Source organism: Crocodylus porosus, unplaced genomic scaffold, assembly GCF_001723895.1.
Source record: "Crocodylus porosus isolate Cpor-Errol unplaced genomic scaffold, CroPor_comp1, whole genome shotgun sequence".
NCBI lineage: Eukaryota > Metazoa > Chordata > Crocodylia > Crocodylidae > Crocodylus > Crocodylus porosus.
Genome location: NW_017728906.1, coordinates 179,316,436 through 179,335,433, shown reverse-complemented (window position 1 = coordinate 179,335,433; position 18,998 = coordinate 179,316,436). Strand labels below are relative to the sequence as shown.

The window sequence follows — 18,998 nt, the reverse complement described above, 5'->3', positions numbered from 1 at the left end:
CAGAGAACTTGTTATTATGAGCTTATTATGAGATCAAGTGAACTGTAAGGCACATTTAAGACTATATACCTTAGGATTCTTTCTTCCCCCCAGCTTCCTCCTCCACTTAGGGTATTTTAGTCTTGTAGCATTCTCACTGTGTAACTGTTAATGCTAGAAACACTGATGCAATTCATTTTTTAAAACCATATCATTTGAAGTTCATCCCTTAATTCAAGCAGTTGGAATTTTGGATTGGTTTTCTGCAAAAATAGACCTCTGCTATTTGTATAATTTTTGTTCCCCAGCTGCATAAGGCAAGGACAGAGTTCACTCTAGTTTGTCACAAATATATTGTTTTGGGTAGAGTAAGTAAATGGGTTGTTCTTAGTGTTTGGGAGAAAATACTGTATCCTTACATTAACTGTCTAAAAGGATTTTAAAAAAATAGAAAAGAATTGATGCACTCTGTCAAATAATCCGTCATACTAGGAGATTCAAGCCCTGGGTTGCTCATGGAGGTGACAGGATTTTTTAGTTCTGCTAACTGATTAATTTTTTTAAAGGCTGAGATGAAACGTTGACTGCAGTAATAAATTTTGTAACGTTGTTTGATGGTGATGTTTCAGTCAGGCTTCTAAATGAATGAACCCACTCAGCACCTATTTTAACAAGATTTTATAGAGCAGGATAACTGTTTGGAATACTTCAGCTATACCTGAGCTTAATGTTTCTTTCCATGATCTTTATAAGTATCAGTCCACTTCTTAGAAGCGGGCATTATAAATGTACCCTGGATACCTGTAAGTTTCTGCGCAGCAATATAACATGCTTGTCACTCTCAGCAGCAATACATTATTTTATATAGAATAAAAAAATTAGGAACCTTATAAATCCTTTCAGTATGAAGCTCAACTTATATTTTTCACTAATTGTTATAGTATCAAAGTTGTTACTGCAATAATAAGTGTCTGTTGGATTACTCTGCATGATATAAGAACAGGACCAGCATGTTGAAATGTTACTGCTGTAACCCTTTTCTATGTTTTATAACAAATCTTGACACTGTGTCTTTCCATTTCATATCCAGGAAAGAGACCATTCATAGTTTCATAGTTGGTAGGGTTGGAAGGGACCTGAGCAGATCATCAAGTCCGACCCCCTGCCATGGCATGAAAAAGTACTGGGATCAAACGACCCCAGCAAGGTGTTTGTCTAGCCTCCTCTTAAAGACCCCCAGTGTAGGAGCCAGCACCACTTCTCTTGGAAGTTGGTTCCAGATCCTAGCCGCCCTGACCGTGAGGTCGCGCCTCCTGATATCTAGTCTGAATTTACCCTCTGCCAGCTTGTGACCGTTATTCTTGGTCACTCCTAGCGGTGCTCGGGGGAACAGGGACTTCCCCAGTGCCTGCTGGTCCCCTTAGTTTGTAACAGGCCACTACATCCCCCCTCAGGCTTCTCTTGTGGAGGCTGAACAGGTTCAGGTCCCGCAGTCTCTCATTGTAGGGTCTGCCCTGTTGTCCCCGAATCATGCTAGTGGTCTTCCTCTGGACCCTCTCCATGTTGTCTACATCCCTCTTGAAGTGCAGTGCCCAGAACTGGATGCAGTACTCCAGCTGCATGCAGCCTGACCAGTGTCACATAGAGGGGGAGGATCACCTCCTTGGACCTGCTTGAGATGCATCTGTGGATGCATGACAAGGTGTGGTTGGCTTTCCTGACTTCATCCTCACACTGCCGGCCCATGCTCATCTTGGCATCAACGATGACTCCAAGATCCTTTTCTGTGTCTGCACTGACGAGAAGGGAGTTCCCGGGCCTGTAGGTATGCTGCTGGTTCTTCCTCCCCAGGTGCATCACCTTGCACTTGTCGGTGCTGAATCCCATCCTATTCTCGTCTGCCCAACCCTGTAACCTGTCTAGGTCCAATTGCAGCCTATTCCTCCCTTCTAGAGTGCCCACATCTTAGTGTCGCCAGCAAATTTGAAGAGGGTGCTTTTTACCCCCTTGTCCAAGTCACTGATGAAGATGTTGAACAGTGTGGGCCTGAGGACCAAGACCTGGGGGACCCCACGGCCCACATCCCTCCAGGTTGAAAATGACCCATCCAGCACCACTCTCTGTGGCCCTCCAGCCAGTTAATGACCCAATTGACTGTGTACGTGTCGGCACCACAGTCCCCTAATTTTTTAATGAGAACGGGGTGAGAGGCAGTGTCGAAGGCCTTCCTAAAGTCCAGAAAGACTATGTCCACTGCTACCCCTGCATCTAAGGATTTCGTGACCTGGTCAATAGAAGGCCACCAGGTTGGTTTGACAGGACCTGCCTCTAATGAACCCATGTTGGTTGCCCCTAAGCATAATCTCCGCTGGCCCCTCGTGGACATGTGCCAGGATAATTCTCTCAAAAAGCTTACCCAGGATCGAGGTAAGACTAACTGGCCTATAGTTCCCCGGGTCCTCCTTCCTCCCTTTTTTGAAGATGGGAACCAGATTGGCCCTCTTCCAGTCCTCTGGCACCACACCAGAGCACCACGAGTGCTCGTACAGCCGTGCCAGGGGTCTCGCAATGACCACAGGTAATTCCCTCAGCACTCTGGGGTGAAGATCATCAGGACCAGCTGACTTAAATACATCCAGTCCCTCCAGAAGTTCCATGACTAGATCCTCCCTGACCCCTGGCCTGGGTGCGCCTCCCCTGGGGCCTGAGGGGGTCCTGGTGGGGGGGCTGATCCGGTCCCTGCTCAGAAAAATGGAGGCAAAGAAGTCATTAAATAGGTTAGCTTTGTCATCTGGTGTGACGACCAAATTTCCTAGTGTGTCTTGCAGGGGCCCCACATTAACCGGTATTCTTTTTGCCCCCTTTGTATTTAAAAAAGGACTTCTTGTTGTCCTGGATCCAGGTAGCTAGTCTCAGTTCCATCTCTGCCTTGGCCTTCCTGACCTCCCCTTGCAACCCCAAGCAACCACAGTTCATATCTACTTATGTCCTTAGACCAGTGCAGCTACAACCTGTACCCCGTTTCATATTGAGACTTTCTTCATCCTTACTCATTAATTCTTTCATTATTTTTTTTTTAGCTTTTGGCACTCTACCAGTCCAGTTCACATTGGTGCTTGTTTCCCTTCCTTTTTCCACAAATGGCACACTCTCCTTCCCCCCCTCTCTCTCACTTAATGTTCCTTCTGAGTCTGGAGCAGGGCCAGACAGTCTGGCCTGTGGGCCAGATCAAGCCTGTGATGGACTCCATTTCCCAGCAGCCCCTGCTTGCATCGCTGCATCCAGTTTCCATGGAGACCCCAGGAACAGTGGGGCAGTGACAATACAGGGTCACGGTTTCCATGGAGACCAGCCCCAGCAGTACTGGCAAGGCACATGGCTGGGCAGGGAGCTGCTTTGCAATCTTGTGGCTCTTGTGGCAGTGACAGCATGGTCCAGAGCCAGGGCAGTGCTGCAATCAGCTGCCCACACACCCCAGGCAGACTGCTGGGAAATGGAGTCCAGCCATTTTGCCCACCCACGGTCTAGAGGTATAATGCTCACTGTGATTCAGTTGTGCCTAGGTTCTTAAACCAGCCCTGTCACAAAACTATTTGAGTATCTTCTGGTACTTTCTTAGATTATATGATTAACCAGGCTATACATGGTCTGGTCTGAAATAAATTAGATTAAATTCAATACGGGCAGATGAAAAGTCCTGCTTTTAGGACAGAACAATCAGGTTCAAAATATATAATGGAAGCAACTAGCTATGCTACAGTACTGCAAAAGAGGACCTGTAGTTTATAGTGGATTGCAAACTGAATTAATTGAATGTGTAATAAATATTATTGCAAAACAAAGTTAACAGCATGTAGAGAAGTCTCAACAGAGGCACCACCTTCAAGTCAAGAGAAGTGATTCCTTTATTCATCACTGGTGAAGCCTCATGTGGAGCACTTTGTTTAGTTCTGGGTACTGCACTTGAAGAAAGATGGACAATATCCACTAGAGCAGTGGCACTCAACATTTCTGCCGTGAACGGCATGTGCCCCAGGCGGTTGAGGGGATACGGCTGCTCCTCTGACGGCAGGAACACAGTGCCAGGAGTCTAGTGGCGGTGAGCTGGGAGCTCCCGCAGATGCTACTGGCAGGGCGGCAAGGTGACCACCCGCAGGCGCCACCAGCAGCGGCGATCAGGGACCTTTTTGCAGGGGATACACATGCACCCCTACACGTCGCCCCTGATTTCTGCCCTATGAACTAGATGGGCAGTGTCCAGCCCATCCATGGACAAGATTCCACTGATGGGCCCAATCCGGGGCACAGGGCAGGTGCAGTGGGGCCTGAACTGGCTGCAGAAGGGGCATGGGGCATCCCAGCCCCATCCAACTAGGGCACAGCCTAGCCCTAATTTGAATATGTGGGGTGGCAAGAGGCATGGTCCAGCCACAATGGACTTGGAAGATTGGAAGTGGGGCAGGACTGGCAGTGTTAATTCCCACAGGTGCCTCCCACTGAATTTCTCATGCTGTAAGGAACCAGCGGGCCAGATGCACTGGCTCCGCAAGCAAAGGCTTGAGCCCCCCTGCACTTGAATAGAGCAAAACTAATTAAAGGTCTAGAAAACCTGGCATAAAAATAAGTTGATAGAACTGGGATTATTGATTCGGAGAAATAGAAGGGGGTGAATATAATAAGTCTCCAGATACAGAAAGGGCTATTGTAAAGAGGATGGAGTTTGATTGTTCTCTGAAGCCAGTGGGGGGGCAGTACAAGAAGTAACAGTCTTAAATTACAATAAGGGAGATAAGGACTGTCCGACTGTGTTCAGCTTCATTCTAAATTTTGATTGAGCACTGAAACAAATTACTTGGGTTGTTACATCTCCTTCCTTGGAAGTTTTTCAGTGTGGGTTAGACAAACACTTGGCTGGGATGGTTCAGGTGGAGATAATAACAAGAAACAAGAGGCGGATCATGGAAAGTGTGGGTTGCTTACTGAATGAGGGAGACAACCAAGTGACAGGGTGCAGAAAAAGCTGAAATGCTTAATGCCTATTTCACCTCAGTGTTCACAGGCAAGGTCATCTCCAAGACTACTATATCTGGCAGCACAGTTTGGGGAGGAGGTGAGCAGCCAACTGTGGCAAAAGAGCAGGTTAAGGACTATTTAGAAAAGCTGAACGTGTGCAAGTCGATGGGCCTGGATGCAATGTACCTGAGGTTGCTGAGGAAGTTGGCTGATGTGATTGCAGAGCCACTGGCCATCATCTTTGAAAGCTCATGGTGATCGGGAAAGGTGCCAGCCAATTGGAAAGGGGTAAATATAGTGTCCATATTTAAGAACGGGGAAAAGGAGGATCCAGGGACCTATAGAACAGTCAGCCTCATCTCAGTCTCTAGAGAAATCATGGAGCAGATACTCAAGGAATCCATTTTTAAGCATTTGGAGGAGAAGATGATTAGGAGCAGGATAGGATAGGATAGATTCACCAAGGGCAAGTCATGCTTGACCAACCTGATTGCCTTCTATGATGAGATGACTACCTCTGTGGATGTGGGGAGACCAGTGGGTGTAGTATTCTTTGACTGGCTTTCAATATGGTCTCCCACAACAGTCTTACAGGCACCTAAGGAACTACCGGTTGGATAAATGGACTGTAAGGGGGATAGAAAACTTGGTGGATCATTGGGCTCAAAGGATGTAATAGTCAATGGCTCAGTGTGCAGTTGGCAGCTGGTATCAAGTGAAGTGCCCCAGCAGTTGGTCGTGGGGCTGGTTTTGTTCAATATCTTCATCAATGACCTGAAAGATGACATAGCATGCACCCTCAGCAAGTTTTCAGATGATACCAACCTGGGGGGGAGTAGTAGATACACCGGAGGGTAGGGTTAAGATTCAGAAAGGCCTAGACAAATTGGAGAATTGGACCAAAAAACCTCTCATGAGGTTCAACAAGGACAAGTGCAAAGTCCTGCACTAAGGATGGAACAATCCCATGGACTGATACAGGCTGGGGGCTGACTGGCTGGGCAGCAACTGTGGAGAAAAGGACCTGGGGGGTTACAGTGGACAATAGCCAACAGTGTGCCCTTGTTGCCAAGAAGGCTAACTGCATACTGAGCTGCATTGATAGGAGTATTGCCAGCAGATTGAGGGAAGTGATTATTCCCCTCTATTCAGAACTGGTGAGGCTACATCTGGCTTACTGTGTTCAGTTTTGGGCCCCCCACTACAGAAAGGATGTGGACAAATTGGAGAGAGTCCAGTAGTGAGTAATGAAAATGATTAGAGGGCTGGCACCCATAACTTCCAAAGAGAGGCTGAAGGAACTGGGTTTATTTAGTTTGGAGAAGAGAAGACTGAGGGGATTTAATAGCATCCTTCATCTCCCTGATGGTTGGTTCCAAAGAGGATGGAGCTGGACTGTTCTCAGTGGTGGCAAAAGACAGCCAGGAGCAGGGATGATATAATTTGGGAATGGTTCTGCTTAGAGTAGGGGGTTGGACTAGATCCGTGGTTCTCAATCTGGTACGCGTCCCACCAGTGGTACACAAATAACCTGTCAGTGGTACGTGTTAACAGATTTATTATAATTACTTTATATGAAAAGAATTTGGTGGTGGTACTTAAGGTTGTATTATTTTAAACTGGTGGTGCGCAATCTGTCAGAGTTTGGGAACCGCTGGCCTAGATGACCTCCTGAAGTCCATTCCACACCTAATTTTCTGTGATTCTGTGAGACTAGGATCCTGCTTTGAGCAGGCAGTTGGACTGAATGACCTGAGGTCCCTTCCAAACCTGTTTTCTAAATGATTCTTCCTTTTCCCAGAGGGAGTGCTTGTTTGTGCAGTATAGTTTTGTTCTGACTTCTGGGGAGATTTCTTTTTATGTGCATAATGTTCTGCTGTATTGTAGAAGGCTAATTCAAATGTTTGGTTTGGAGTCTCTGACTTTAAGGTTCCCATAATTCTTATTTTGATTTGAATCTTGTTCCTTCCAGTTTTGCTTTCAATAAAAGCATACATCAGCATTATTTTATACTGACATGCTGGCAAGGGAGGATTTTCAGCATGTAGGATGTGCTGTTCTCTGGTGCTGGTCCAACAGACCGTGTGCACTTCAGCGAAGGACTTGTTATCTAACTAGGTCAGTGGTTCTCAACCTTCTTGGACTCAAGGCACCTCTCGGCAAATGCCAGCTCTTAATATCCATTCATTTTTAATGACAAAAAAATAATAGAGTAATTTTTCTGTTACAAAGAACTCAGAAAGACCAGAGCAGGGAAGAATGTTTTTGACATTGTGGATTTCTATTTGAAGTCTCTGGGTTTGTGTTGTAAATCATAGGTTTGTGTATAGGTCTTTGCACACCTAACAGTGTTAATGTTGTATGGCACCCTGCAGCATTCTTAAAAGGATCTTGAGGCATAACAGTTGATAATAACTGACCTAGATAGTTCTGAACATACCTGAAGGATGGTTCTGGGGTGTATGTGTGCGTAATATGAAGAGTTGTCAGCATTCAACTGATTACAGTTTTCAAGATAGTTATTAAAATGCTGGGCTTCTAATAGGGTTGCAGAAGGTTAAACTAGTGGTTCCCAACCTTTTTAGACCACGGACCAGCAAACTGCAGTCTGGAAGTGACAGGTATAAAAAAGGGTATAATACTCCGTATAAAAAAGGGTTTACTACCAGTGCGCAGTATGCTGGTCACTTCTGGACTTCTGGTCCAGCAGCCAACACTTCGCGGGCCAGGGCTTGGGAACCTCTGGGTTAAACAATCAACTGTGTAACTGGTAAGTGCAGTGATGACTGGTTAGCTTACCTGTTATCCTTTACCTCTGCATGGGCTCAGTCTGGCAGGGAAGGGGCAAGAGAAGTCATGCAGTTCCCCAGCAGGAATCAGAAGGCAGCAATGCAGGGAGCAGGGAGGGGCACTAGTGCCCATAGCCTAAGAGACAAACACCAGCAGCCTAATGACTCATCAATAAGCAATTAGCTGCTGGTTCACAGGTGCTCCCTCCCTCCCAGCCTAGGCCTTCATCTGGGCTGTGTTGTTTGGCTGGGCTTGTAGCTTCCTCCCCTCCCCCTAGTCAAAGGGCCCCAGAAGCTGGGAGCAGCTCCCAGCAGCAGCTGTGTCCAAGCTACTATGTTACTGGTTAATCCTTTAGCCCATTAGAATTAGAGGAGGTTAAACAGGTCGTTTTAAATGTTAGTTACATCCTTAGTTTCTTAATGTTTAACATTAATAGGGGTTTTAACCTTTTACTTTCAATTATTCTGTGCCCAAAATTCCACCGGTTTTATTTTTTTGGCTACTAGCTTTGTACTGGTGGTTCTAATATTCTTTAAACACAAAATACTTGCTTTGCAAACTGTGCACAGTGTTCTGCCTGAGCACATGAAGTCTTCTCCTCAGATAATGTGATCTAAAAACCAGGTGGTATGACCAACTAATACGGTGAATATCTCATTAAAAAAGTGCCTGTTGAGAAGGCGAAAGTAGTATCGTATTTACTCATGTAGTGCACATACCTATCCTGCCTCCCCCTCACCAAATCTGTCCCCCAAAACTGGGGTTTGTCATTTAAGCAGGGAAGCTGACTTTGTCTGGACCCCCAGGGCTTGAACACAGGCCTTCCAGGCTTGTGGGTTGAGGCCTGATCTGCAGCGCCTCCAAGTAGCTGGCTGGGTGCTGACCTAGCCCAGCCTGGGGCCTTCCATGGGGGATCATGTGACCCAGGAGAAGCTGTGGTAGCTACAAGGTCCTGGTTGTAAGGCTACAAAACCCTTCAACTTCCCAAAGGGCTTTGTCCCTGCAGCAACACTTCCAGCACTCCCTGGCTCCAGTACTCCCTCTCTTGCCTCAGACCCTCCTGCCTCCTGTGTGCCTTGCTCCAGCCTTGCTTCTACTTTGGAACAGCCTGCTTTATTCCCGTCTCCCCTCTGCGTTAGACTCTCACTGCCTTTAGCCTTGGACCCCTGTACCTCCCTCCTGAATCCCTCATCCTGCATGCTGGATTCTTTGGCTCCTTACCTCTGGCTTGACCTTGAACATAGTTGAGCTGTCTCGATCTGGCATGAACCATCAGATTCTGACTGACTCTGGTATTATGACCTCTAGCGTGGCTTCTGGACGTACAGTATTTTATACCCCCGGTTTTTGAGCCCAGCTCCACTCTCCTCCCCCATGTCCAGATCATACCCATGAAGTTTGCAGGGACCAGCAAAGAGACAGACAGGCAGATTTGCTAAGGGTGTGGCTTGCTCTTGCTTTGTGGCAAGGAGTTCTGCAGGCTTACTCTGAATGGTGATCAGATATGGTTGGGTTTTTTTTTTCTTTTTTGAGTCATTGTCCCCCTCATTCTTGCTGTATGGATCCAACAGTTAGCACTAATGTCAGTCAGTTCTTGAGACGCTTGCAAAGAAGTGTAACCATCCAAGACTGGGAGTGATGAGACTAAGCTTAATTTTGTGGCTAAGATGACAACAGGGGTCTGCTTGGGGCTAAATAGGTGACTCAAGGCCTGTATCACAGGTATGACTTGGATGTGAGAGTTCATGGCTCAGAAACTGAGGGTCTGCAATCCCATAGGTCTAGAAGCCAAGCTGAGGGTCACAGTACCAGATGTCAGTCCAAATCTGATGGCTCATGCATGGATCAGGCAGGTCTGTGGTCAAGGCCAGGCCAAAAGTCAGGAGCTGAGTCCGATATAGAGGATGATATAGGGAGGGGCAAGGTACAGGTTGCAAGGCCATAGGCAGTGCTGGAGCAGGGCTGGAGGGTCCAAGTAACAGGAGAACAGGCAGTCCTCAACTAACATGGTTTCAAGTTACAGCATTTTGCACTTACAACATTTGTAAATTGATGCCCTGTTTCAGCTTTCTGACATCAATTTCAACTTTACAACACTTGATCCGATGCAACGCCATGCCAGTGAACAAGTTCGCTGCATTGCCTGTCTCCCTAGAGAACATCTGTCCAAACTTACTTGGACACTTTCTTTAAGAAAACAAACAAGGCTCCAGAAAAATCTGCAGCCAAGACTCCTGAAAAGACTCTAGCCAAGAACCCTTCAAAAAGCACCACGACCTAAAGAAACTTGGGGGGGGAGTCTTGATTAACAACAAGATGAATATGAGCCACCAATGCGATGCTGTTGCTGGCAAAGCAAACTGAACTCTGGCGCGCATCCGCCGATGCATCTAAAGCAAAACCAGGGATGTCATCCTCCCACTGTACTCGGCCCTGGTGAGACCACAGCTGGAGTACTGCATCCAGTATTGGGCCCCCCACTTCAGGAGGGATGTGGAAAAGCTTGAGAGAATCCAGAGGCGAGTCACTCTTATGATCCAAGGCATGGAGGGCAGGCCATATGAGGAGAGGCTGAGGGACTTGGGACTCTTCATTACGGAAAAGAGAAGGCCTACAACTATATAGGAGAAGTACATCAGGACCTGGGAATATAGCTGTTCACCAGAGCCCCCCAAAGCATAACAAGGTCTAACGGCCATAAACTCCTTAAAGACTGATTTAGACTAGACAAAGAAAAAAGTTCTTTACGGTGCGAGTGTCAAGGGTCTTGAACCGACTCCCCCCAGAGGTGGTGCAAGGACCTTCTCTGGCCTCTTTCAAAAAAAACATGGATTTTTTTTGCTGGGGTCACTTGATCCCAGCTGACTTTCTGCCTATGGCAGGAGGGCTGGACTCGATCTTACAAGATCCCTTCCAGCCCCTAATGTCTAGGAAATCTATGAAAAAGTCCAACCAGGAGCCCTTCAAAAAGTCCAGCAAAGTCACCTCAAAGAAATCCTTCCAAATCAATCTGATTGCTGTTTATAATATAAATACATTAATGGAGCTATATTACTCATATATAATTGATTGAGTACAAAATTCTAGGTTATTTTTGGTGAAAATAGGGGTATTGGGCCTTGGTTCAGGAACCAATCCCCCATTTATAATATTGTTTTCTATGGGAAAATCGGTTCTGAGTTGCAACGGTCCAACTTGAGACGCTGTTTTCAGGAACCAGTTGTATTGTAAGTCTGAGGACTGCCTGTAATGGAGTTGGACAGAGGTTCACCACAGAGGTACTGGAAGTGTTGTTGCAGGGACAGGGCCCTGCAGGAAGTGGAAGGATTTTATTGCCCTCCCATCAGGGTCTTGTGGGCTCCCATTTGGTCCCCCTGGATCATATATGATCCTCTATTTGGGACCCCATGGGAGGGCCCAGCCTGGGCCCAGCACCCAGCCAGCTGCTTCATGGTGCTGTAGCCCAGGCCGCTGCCCACAATCCCAGAAGACCTAGGTTTGAGTGCCAGGGGTCCTGACACTGTCCCCTGCCCCATGAAAATGACCCCCAGATGCCTCTGGGCCTGTTTTTTTGGGGGTGGGCATGGTGGAAAGCTTTTAACTTGACAGGCACATGAATATTCCCTATGGGTTCCTATAATTGTTCCTCAGTCCTATCTGTCCTATTCGATGAGATATAAGGGTCCTAGCTACTATGTAGGCTCTTATATTTCAGCCAAAAGCTGCTGCCAGATTGGCAACTGCTGTGAGTGAGTTAAAGCTGTAGCTTTTGTCTGAGCAGCACTGATCAAGGTTCAGCCATGCAATCAGAATTCAGCAGTGGCTCCGGAAAATTGTTTTTTCCCTTTCATTTTGCCTTCCCAAAACAAGCTTTGTGTCTTATTTGGGAGTGTGCTGCATGCGAGAAAATGATGTATATGTTAAGGAGTTATATAAAGGAATGATTTATTTCATTTCAGTCTTAGTTTTTTTCTTGTGCCTTTGTGACAGCTTTGTCTTACTCTACAAGCTTTGTAGACAAATAACAGCTAACACCTACCAGATACAGTAGTCTGTTTGACAACACATTATGTTATATCACCAAATCTACTGAGCTTATCTGAAAAGGTGCATGTTTTTATTCGGTGTAATTCTGAAATGCTTAGACCTCAATTTTCACTTAACTATTTTCTTCTATTATAGTGGAACATATCACTCCAGAGATGAAAGTACAGACAGTGGGCTTAGCATGAGCAGTTATAGTGTACCCAGAACCCCTGATGACTTCCTGAACAGTGTTGATGAAATGGATACAGGTTTGTTTTTATTTACACCTTTAATGCATTTTCCTATATATATTTGTTTTCCTTTGTTTATTGCAAATATTTGTTAAAAAAAAAAAAGTAGAAAGTTCTGTCTGAACAGAAAACACTCATAAGCAGTATATCTCTTGTGCTTAAATGGGTTTTAAATCTGCATTAAGGTTTTTTAGCAGAACAAAAACTTAGTTAAGTCTTGCTTAGAATATCACTTCATTTACAACAAGATGTGGTTGTTCTGCACAGCATCTATTTATTTTCTTGAGTATACTATAATGTGCATGTGTGCACACACACACACACACACACACACACACACACACACTCTACTGTAAACAATTGATGGGGTAATGCTCAGTGAATAGAACAGTAGAAGAAAAGGCATGTTTTAGATACATTTAGGGTCAAGTTCTGCTTGCCATGTGTGACTGGCCAGATTGCCATTAATGGGATCACTTACATGAGTAACATGACCAAGACCAAATCTTTTATCTGTTGTCCTCATTGTAAGTTTCACATCTACAATTCTTTGTGTTTAATGTCTGTCTTGCTTTGTACTATACTAGGTGATAGTATCAGCCAAAGTAACATACCCTCCCATCAAAACCGTTTCCCAGACTACCTTGAAGCCATTCCAGGGACAAATGTGGACCTTGGGACCCTGGAAGGAGATGGGATGAATATAGAAGGAGAGGAACTGATGCCAAGTCTGCAGGAGGCTTTGAGTTCTGACATCCTTAATGACATGGAATCTGTGCTGGCAGCCACCAAGCTAGATAAAGAGAGTTTTCTTACTTGGTTATAGAGGCCTCAGGGAGACTGCATCCAAATCTGTGAAGGATCTAAGGAGAATAGGACATCTATACCCGAAGTTAATAAAAAACCAGTGTGGCAAACATTTGGTTTGTGGTCAGAAAAAGTAAATGAACAAATATTCAACAAGATTTTTTTCATCCAATATTTTGCTCTTCCTTATCCATTGCTGCTGTTATATATTGCTGACCTCTTTCACAGTTGACTCTGAAGAATAGACATCTTTTTGGTCTTTTTCTATTGCTGTTGCAACTACTGTTCAATGGGGTGGAGGGTGATGAGCCTATTTGGATGACGAATGCCATTCCTTTTGTCCTCATATGCGCTTGCATATCATTTTATCTAAGTACTCAGATTTGTGAGTTAACTTCTGCATGTCACCGCTTGTAGTTTGCTCAGCTAGTTATCTCCTCTGTTGCCTATGGCAAGTGGTAAAACATGACTTACTGGTGTGACAAGCCAAAAATGATGTATCTGGTGAAAAGAAGTCAATACTGATTTGGAGATAAAGCTTAAAGAAGGGCTGAAGATGGTTTGACAATAAGTGGTTGCTACTACTAGCTTTTCCATTAGTCACAAAGTGCTCTTGTTCATATTTTACGGTATAGTAAATGAATCGTATAGTAACATATGAATTTTTATTGTTGCCACATACTTTAATCAAACTTTTTGTCTGTCAAAAACTAGGATTTTTTTTGTTAGTTGGTTTAATTTTAGCCATAGTTTGGGAAGTAATTGTAGGTGCTTTTTTAAATAGTGAAATCTAAATTTCCTGATTTCACAGTCTTATTTAAATCTGAATTGTCTGCTTTTTTATACCCTAAAACATGTCTATTGTAGCCTGATAGTGAGCCCATGAAACTATTTTGCTTGTAACTTTTATTCTTAAAGGCTAGCTTTGAATGTAATCATTAGAATAAATGACCAGTGGCTTATTTTTCATGCCTACTTGCAAGAATTTGAAATTAGAATCTGGTTGTGCCACTGTAAAATGTAGCTCTATGTGCTGTATTGAAACTTTTATGCATTTTAAAGTAGCCAAGCCTGTACACTACATGTTTAATTGACTGTTTTATCTAATCTCTTCGGTTTTATTTTTTAGTTTTGATATCTGAGTTTAAGAAAGTAAAATCTTCGGGAGAAACCTTAGTGAAAAGTTCTCCTTTTAAGTAGCATGGAAAAATAGTCTAAACTATCATCTCACTTTAGATTACAATGAAAACACTAAACTAAAAAACTCAAAGCTTTGGTAAGACTGTTAGTGAAAAATAAGCCCTGGACACTATATTAGAAGACTGTAAAGTTATGTGTTAGATGGTGACATGAGCAGGTAATGAAGTGTATATTAGTAGTAGATCTTAGCATGGGGTAGAGATGAATGACTGCCATACAACTTACTCTGTTAAAATAAAGGTAACACTGAGTTATCTGCAGGAGCTGACACTGTTTCCAAAGAGTATTTTTAAATGAACAAAGTGAGCATGAATCAAACTTTCAGTATAAGCTATGAAGTAGTTCTTGGGTTAAAAAATAGTGGTATCAGATAGCACCTCTTTAATTAAAGGTCTGTCAGTCCCATTGTCAGTCCTTATTATCAAGGATTTATACCATGGCCATAGCAATACTGTAGATATATGGAAAAAACAATTCTTTGCTTGGAAGAATTTTTTTTAATCATTTTTAAGGCACTCAGTTATTTTTAAGTTATAGGAGTAAACTAAGAAATCCAAGAATTAAGTGTTTTATCCTTCAGGTTTTCTACGTGACGAGAATTTGAAATGGCTCTATTTTATCATTTACAAATGTTAACACAAAAAGCTCTCTGCTTTTGGAGTTCTAAATTTTATTTTAAAAACAAAAGCAGCAGCAATTGAGATTTGAAATTTGCCACTATTTGTGCATGTTTACTATTTTTCATAAATTTTTTAATAATCAGAATGTGCGAAGTCAGAAGTGGTGTGTTGTGGAATATTATTTTAAATGAATTTCCCACTGATGTGTCCGCAACAGCAATACATTCTGCTACACCAATAACCCACACATTAACAGGCCACGTACATTGTGCAATGACACATTAGCCCTTAAAACAGTATTTATATCCATTTTAGGATTATAAGAGTATCTTATGCTTGCATTAAGAATTCTTCCATCCTTCTTCCCTCCACTTTGGAAAAAAATGTTAAAGAAACTGACACTAAGTTTTGAAGAGTAACTTGAATGGTCTGATATATACCCACAAAAGCAAGGAAAGTTCAGAGCTTTATTCCCCATTTCAATCTGACTTAACCAGTTGTATCCAAGTATAATAGCAGAATGGTACATATTATGCATTAAGTGCAAACTCTTGACATACTGTACCTTGATATCACAGGGATGACCAGGTTTCTTTCCTTGCTTTTATGTGTTTGTCAGACCTTTGTTTTCTTTTGATAGTAGAAACACTAAAATGGCTTATACTGTATTTGGGTGGCACTGCGTAGGATAGGTACTGACTGGGAATTCTTGAATTGCTCTAACAGTAATCCTATTTTGTGATTTTTTAATAGACTTTAAGACACTTCCGTTCTCTTCCATTGTTAGGAAATATAACCTAGAGATGCTATACTGTTAGCAGTTGAAATTGATTTGGATTTTTTTATTCTGTAAAAGCATTGTTTGATGACGTGGTTAAAATTTGTTTGAAATGCAAAGTGTTTGCTAGTATTTTATACTGATTGATGTATATATTTAAACAAAACAAAATCATTGTCCTAATTTTATAGCTTCTAGAATTAACTGTACTGTGTGCAGAATACAGATGAGGCATATTATCCCTATTGTGCTGTACAGTACCTTGGCAGGACAGCTGCTTTGGGATAGGTTACAGTGTCAAGTAAATCATACTAGATCAAAAATTCTACCGTTCAGTGTTGGTGCTCACCAGTGCAAAAAGGAGAAGAGACCTTTTCAATACAATTAACACTACTTGGCTTTTGCATATCTGGTGAATTAGTACTAAGGCGACTTTTCACTTGCAAGCATGTTTTTATACAAATAGCAGGTGTGCCTGTGTAAAATAATGATTTGTTTTTCTGTATCTTGAAGAAATACTCTCCACATTTAAAATGATCTATATTAGAGAATTCTTAAATGCACCCTTGTCAGAAATATATATATTAGTTACCAATGTTACTTTTTAGCTATGAGCATGCCTGTACGTTAGGTACCTAAGTAAATTCTGTTACATTATTTTTCTTTATGTAATACTTTTGCAGTTGTTTCATGTGGTATAAATATATACTTTCTGCTTAAAATACCTTGTTTGTTTGTTAACCTTTAATAGGATGCAAAGGAATTTGATTTCTAGGCAATCTCACTGAATTGTTGCAGTTTTCATGACATTTTTATTGTCTATTCCACACTACCGTATAGTAGTTTTTGTAATCGTGTATCCCAGTCCTGCAAACTGCATTTAACTTTAAGGCTGTGAGTAGACCCAGTGAATTCACTGGTATGACAAGAGTGCTTATCACTTCAGTGTGTGCCTGTATGTTCACAAGACTCGGGAGAAAATGACTAGGCTTCATGTAACTTTTGTAAAACAGTACAGCTAATAGAGCAAGACCATTTATGTGACCATTGGTAAGAAGCTTATCTGTTATACGAAATTTTATATTTAATTTCAGAAATGCCTAAAATCTTCCCACATAGAATTTTCCCACATAGTAGATATTTTTGGCTAACTAGGTCTACAGTGTGTGGCAGATTTACCAATAAAGATGCTCTCAATTTTCAATTTCAGGTTCTGAGTTCTGAATTCAGAAAAAGGTATACATCAGACCTAAAAGTATCTTCATCTTTAATTTCATTAAAGCAGTTGTTCTCAGCCTTTTTACATTTGAGGCATACCTCTGTATCTTCTGCGAATTGAGTGGCACCCCATTTAAAAATATTTATTTATTATAGTGCTAACCTACTTGAAAGGAGTAGCTGTATCTTCTCTGTCCCATGGCACCTTTCAACGTTGCCACAGTACCATGGTTAAGAATCACTGCACTAAACTTTTCATTGGGGTCTTGATTTTTTTGGGGATCATCTTTTAAAAGAGAAGTCTTGTGTACAGAGTAATTCTTGACAAATGTTGCTTTTCCTTGGACTCTTTGCTTTTAGTAATCCAGAGTCTGATACTCAGCACTGGAATGGTGATAGTCCTTCAATAAGGCCCAGGATGTTCCACTAACCTATCACCAATGCTCTGCCACCTACTTCTTAGTTTATTGCTCAAGATAAAACCTAAGTGACTGTAGAGCTAAAACCTATGCATCATGATCTGTATCTTCAAGTGAACTGGGACCCAATGAGGGGCACAAAAAGTGGGTTTTATGCACTCAGAGCAGCAGCCTACCTCATTTATTTATAAAGTAATGACACACAACTATAGCATGGGAGAAGATACCACAGCAGTGCAAGACAGGACGCAGATTGTCTTGAGCATATTTTCAATACTAGAAAATGAAAAAAGCTGCTGTGTTATTTCATGTGAAATAAAATGCATCCAAGAGGTCTTTAAGCCTTCAACATGCAAATATACAGGACAGTAGAAGTTAAATGGTCTTTGCCTAGGGTTATGTAAAAAAAAAAAAGAAATTAAGGTAAAGTTGGACTGTGAGCCACCAAATCCCTAATTTTTCTGGAGACTTATTTGAGGTAATGTAAGGAGATCTGCAGATCTCTAAATGCTGTGGTGAACAGGAGGCAGGTAGAGTTTCATTTGGAAACTAAAAAGGGTGTCACCCCATTTTATCTCCCCCTTTTGTTTAAAGTCTTTAGGATCAAAATTAGGAAGCATCAGTATAATTTAAAGATGTTAAACTAGTAAAGCCAACAAACTGCAGAACCACTTAGCATAAAAGAGCGTGTGTGTGTGTGTGTGTGTGATATTAATCTGTTTTGTCTCACGCTTGGGCGTCAGCTATGGAGATTGTTATCCAAACTAGCACCCTTATTGACCCTGAAGTTTCACTAAAAGCCATACGAGGTCTTAAATCCCAGTAATAACTGTGATTCTAAATGTTTCCTGTTTCATAGTCTTCTATTTCAGTTACACATGTTACCTGCTTGGACAAGTTTGTGTTGGGGCAAAAAAAATCTTCCTTGTAATATTTGAGACAAGGTAGGCCATATCATAATTATCATACTTTCATATCATATCCATGGTCCACTGAAGAGAAATCTATAGCTCAGGGTTTCTTCAAGAGTTCCTGACAAAGCACAGCACTTTCAGATGCAAAATTACATGGTTATTTAATGCTAAAGAAAGAGAGGAGTGTTAGTCTAATCTGGAGTAAAAATATTCATGGTTGTTCATGGTTTTTAAAAAGCTTTATGAAACATATGATCATAGTATTATCTTTTATACCAAACATAAGATTGCTGAGTTAGAAGCCTCTGTCTGCTTAGCCTAGTTTAAAAACTCTTCCCAATAAAAATGGTTAGGTCCATGCATTTTGTTCCTTCCCTGCATCTACTTTAAAATATTCTCTCAGTAAGAAATATGGTACCAATTCTGCAACTCAATTTTGGTTTTCCCCATTCCTTCTTTAATGGAGATTTTTTTCCCTTTTTTGTTTTTTTTTGATTGCGCCTAAAAAAAATCATTGCTTCTGCAGCCTTCAGTTCCTTTCCGGTTCTCACATGAATTCTCTCAAGTGTGGGATCAATATAACCCACTACTCTTTTAAGCAAGAGTTAAATCTAAAATGGAGAAAGTGGAGTTTTATCATGATAAATGAAAAACACATTGTTTTCCCGCAGTCCTCATTGGAACCTCATCACACCTTCAAGACTTCCTTTGTACTTGTGAAATTACAATCTCTTGCACTCCTGCTGTTATAATAAATTATAGCTATCTTACTGTTTTAATATTTGTGTCTGATGCTTAAAAGGTACCATTTAAAGGTGCCACTTTAAACATCGCCAGAAAAGAAAAATGCCTTTCATTTTCAGCTTGTGGCAAATTCGTATACAGAAGCTAAGGATGTTACCTAGAAGCTTCTGACCCTGTAAGTTTGGAGGTTAAAATTTTAGCCGTCTTGCATGCTTTGAAAGTGGGCCTATTGTATGCAG

General features: G+C 42.3%; 1 protein-coding gene across 1 annotated transcript in view; it reads left to right on the top strand.

Moving 5' to 3' along the window:
* The window catches only part of YAP1 (Yes associated protein 1), a 127,239-nt gene extending 110,571 nt beyond the window's left edge, over nt 1–16,668 (top strand). The window contains exons 7-8 of the mRNA XM_019528535.1: nt 11,965–12,077; nt 12,647–16,668. Of these exons, the coding sequence (XP_019384080.1) occupies nt 11,965–12,077; nt 12,647–12,885 (352 nt within the window). The 3' untranslated portion in view covers nt 12,886–16,668. The remainder of the gene's footprint in view (nt 1–11,964; nt 12,078–12,646) is intronic.
* Nucleotides 16,669–18,998: the final 2,330 nt, after the last annotated feature.